This window comes from Micropterus dolomieu, unplaced genomic scaffold, assembly GCF_021292245.1.
Source record: "Micropterus dolomieu isolate WLL.071019.BEF.003 ecotype Adirondacks unplaced genomic scaffold, ASM2129224v1 contig_14197, whole genome shotgun sequence".
Lineage (NCBI taxonomy): Eukaryota > Metazoa > Chordata > Actinopteri > Centrarchiformes > Centrarchidae > Micropterus > Micropterus dolomieu.
The window spans coordinates 58-4,200 of NW_025743183.1; the positions used below are offsets into that span (position 1 = coordinate 58).

General features: G+C 44.6%; 1 protein-coding gene across 1 annotated transcript; it reads right to left on the reverse strand.

Annotated features, from left to right (window-relative positions):
- Positions 1-537: 537 nt before the first annotated feature.
- LOC123966770 (thyroglobulin-like) lies at positions 538-3,001 on the reverse strand (the record flags this gene model as incomplete). Its single annotated transcript, XM_046042885.1, has 3 exons — positions 2,552-3,001; positions 1,001-1,109; positions 538-638 (listed from the first exon to the last, which is right to left on the reverse strand). Coding segments are annotated over exons 1-3 (280 nt in total), but the record flags the coding sequence as incomplete, so codon positions are not given.
- Positions 3,002-4,143: the final 1,142 nt, after the last annotated feature.

A 4,143-nucleotide genomic window follows, 5' to 3' on the forward strand; every position in this document is an offset into this window, starting at 1 on the left:
CACGCTCGCTACTTTACGCTGTTCTACAAGCTGCACGCTCGCTACTTTACGCTGTTCTACAAGCTGCACGCTCGCTACTTTACGCTGTTATACAAGCTGCACGCTCGCTACTTTACGCTGTTCTACAAGCTGCACGCTCGCTACTTTACGCTGTTCTACAAGCTGCACGCTCGCTACTTTACGCTGTTCTACAAGCTGCACGCTCGCTACTTTACGCTGTTCTACAAGCTGCACGCTCGCTACTTTACGCTGTTATACAAGCTGCACGCTCGCTACTTTACGCTGTTATACAAGCTGCACGTTCGCTACTTTACACTGTTCTACAAGCTGCACGTTCACTACTTTAGTATAACAATACATTAGTATAACTGGTTAATGGTAAGTATTATAAATACATTTAAACTGGAAAAAATACTTTCACTTCGTCTGCTTTAGTCTTTTTTTAGGACAGAATAAAATCTATAATTTAATGTGTAGTTCCAGTTAATCTCACAGAACCAGCTGTGATCGTTAAACGTGTGCTGTCGTGTTTCTCACATTGAGGAGGAGCAGAGCCGCTGGTTCGAGTCCCGACGACCTCCTGACCTTCAGCATCCACGCACCAACACTCCTGACCCCGCCCACTGCACTGCACAGGTCTGCGCACACACACAGACACACACACTTTATTTATTGATATTGAATCAAACATTTTGTTATCAAACTTGAAAAGAAACATGATGATGGGACGTGATTTGCTTTAATATGCTGATAAACATCTTCTGCCACCTAAAAATGTCAAAAGATGGACGAAGATTCAGTTTGTCCATTTTAACCCTCTTTGGAAATCAGTTTGATTAATACCTCAGGAAAAAGGATAACATGAGGTCGGCTTATGTAAACCTGTGTGGTAGATGGAACAATTATGTTTCTAACGTCTCAAACTTTCTGCTAAATTTATTTCTAATTATTTCCTGAACGGCGTTCTTTAACATCGATGTAGAAACAGAAAGATACAAACCTGAACCTGCCATCCTCCGTGCAGTGAGGAACGTCACCCTGTTGCTTTGCAACAGCCACGCCCCTTAGCGACTCACATCGGCTCAGGGTCTCCGACTCCAGCTGGTACTCTGGACGACAACAACAACAACATCATCTTCATCATCAGGAAACAGGCACATCAGCAGCCAGACCAGGGGTCTCATTTATGTACGTACAAAACAGGGCTGGAAACGTGCGGGCGCCACTTCCCAAGCAAAGGTTGTGATCCAATGTGCGTCCTGTCAGTAAACTCTGAACCATGCAGGAATCAGATTAATTAATACCTGCATGCAGCAATTTATTCTCATAAATAAGGTGAACAGGAGGACAGATTTTACTTAAACTGATGCTGTTTTCAGTGAGTCAGTCGAGCAAATACGAGAGCAGAGTTTCATGTATTGTTTTCACATGTTCGTCGCCTTATGGAGCCAAACGCTGAGGCCGGCGTGTGGATGAGATGCGCTGCCTGTAAAAACATGTTACGGAAAATAAAACACTATTTTATGTCATTTCTTTAACTCGTCAGCAGCCTCGTTCAGCGAGCCGACTGTTTGTGTAAAAAAATAAATGTTCAAAGACAAGTGGAATGGGATCCAGATCAGTACCTGGGTCGTCCCGTCTGTGTGGCCCCCTCCAGCCAGCGGAGGCCCTTTCCTCTGACTGGGGCAAGCGTTGTGTGAAAGTGCGTTTTTTACCCACCAAACAGCTTCAGCTTCACCAAAAGTAACGTCAGAGTCACAGAGTTAGATTCAGACTCTGCCTCCTTTTCTTCCTGCAGTCAGGACGCATTAATATAACGAGCTTCACTGAGCCATTTTTGTCTTTTGGACGCACGGATACTTTCAGTGAGGTTTCTACGCACAGTTTTATAAATGAGAGCCCTGGTCCCCCTAAACACTGAAGATGAAATCATCAGTTGAGCAGCTGCTGATTTTAGTTTAGTTCACAAACTGAGTCAATGATGTTTTTATTTTGTCCTGTAAAAGAAACTTTTTAAATAAATTTAAAATGAAATCAGCAGCTCGTTGAACACGCCGTTTCCTCACAATGCTCTGCGCTCCGGTGCTGAACGCCAACCTCTCCTGCCACCCAGCGTGATCAGCAGCCAATCAGGAGAGACGACGGTCACGTCAGATGCCAGTCAAGGTATTAAAACATGAGACCTATAGCTACTAAAAAGAAAATCTTCTAAATAAAGAATCTGTTTCCAGTCAACTTATTCTTTTCTGGTATTTTAAGTCAGGCCCACATTCACAGTCCTGCTGCGCCACTTTAGAGCAACACGTGGATTCATGCGCCGCTGAAAGTAGTCCCAAAGAAATACAAAACAAATTTCCTCCTGTTTGTCTGACAGAAACTACAGCGAGCAGCTGTTTGAGGACATTACTGAGCTTTTTAAACATGAAACTGTATATTTGTGAGGAGATTTTTAAGGTTTACGTCTTCAGGAGGAGCCACAGTGCTGAGAGACAAGTTGCTGGTTTGAGTCTGAGATTTGTTCTAGAAACAGAATCATGTCAGACTTGTTTACCTGAAGCTTTTCCCTGCAGCAGCTCCGGGCAGCAGACCAGGAAGCAGGCGATGTGGAGCAGCCAGGCCATTCTCTCTCTGTGGTGACGGACTGAGCGCCGCCGCCTCTTTATAAACCTGCAGACCTGCTGAGTCACCGTGAGGACGACCGACAGAACTCGCCTTCATCCCTCCTCCTCCTCCTCCTCTTCTCCGTCCTCGTCTGTCCATCTCGGCGGAACCAGGAGCCCTCGACCACGACTCAGGAGGGGGCCAGCGAGCCGTGACGCCCTCTGATTGGACGAGAGGATCTCTGAAACACAGACGACGGGAGAGTTAGCGTCCAGCGTGACGTCTGTTGTTTTTATTCCAGCACAGTGAAGCGGTCCCACCTGAGCACCAGGTGAAAAAGGGTTTTCCACACTGACAGAACATCTGTGGTAAAAGGACAAATATTTCCTCCATCACAGGAAGGTTTGTATTCTGGTTCAGCTTCTTTCACTAAAGTTTTTAAAACGAGAGTGGAGAAGATGAACACACACACACCAAGTGAATTCACTAAATAAACATGTGATTATTAAAACCAGCTGTGTGACTGATGAAACAGAGCTTCACAATCACTCTTCAGATGTCACAAAGATTTATACGGCCTTGACACCTCAGACTCTTTCTGACCAAAATAACCCAGGAAATGTTCTCACTTATTATATTTGGTATTTTCTTCCTTAGAAGATAAAACAGGAAGTGAGATAATATATATTTCCAGCAGCCTCTGAGCTTCGACGTCATTGTCTTTATCAGCTCTGCTGCAGTTTGATCATTTGAACAAGAAGAAAGTTTAATCAGCTCATTAAAAAGTAAGGATGGCAGTTTGGGACAAAAAGGTTCTCTGGAGCTTCCTGTTAGTGCTGACTGGTAAGACGTGGAAGATTGCAGCACTGAAACCGTACTTTTATTAATATTTGTTTTCTGTTTCAGTTGTGGAGGTCAAGTTCACTGCCGTCATTCTCCATTTTCTAAACGTCTTTCCTCCCTGAACTCAGCCGCCTGTGTTGTTTCAGGTGCTGTGGGTCAGAGTGTGAACTATCCAGCTCCTGTTTGTGCTGTGACAGGATCGACCGTCACCCTCCTCTGCACCTTCACACCTCTGTGGTTTTTCATCAAGATCATCAGAGTCATCTGGTGCCAGAACGATGGTTATTGTCAGTTCCCTGCCCTGTCTGTGTACAACAGCAGTTCACAAAACAACAACCCTCGTTACAAATACCTGGGAGACAAGAAGGGAAACTGCACTTTACAGATCACAGATGTACAGAAGGAAGACGAGGGAAGTCTTCGCTTCAGAATGGAGGCTAACAACATCAGAGCACATTTTACTGGACAACCAGGAGTGAGAGTCACAGTCTCTGGTAAGAGCATCACATGATAAAAAACATCAGCAGTGAATATTAATAATCATTTATATTCTGTTCAAACTTTATGTAGCGCTGAGTCAGAAACAGCCTGTTCACATTCACACAGTTACAAACAGTCACAGCTAAAAGCACCTGCAAAGGCCTTTAAATGGTCTCTCAGTCTAGTTCTGTAGGCTACACAATCATGGGGAAGACTGCT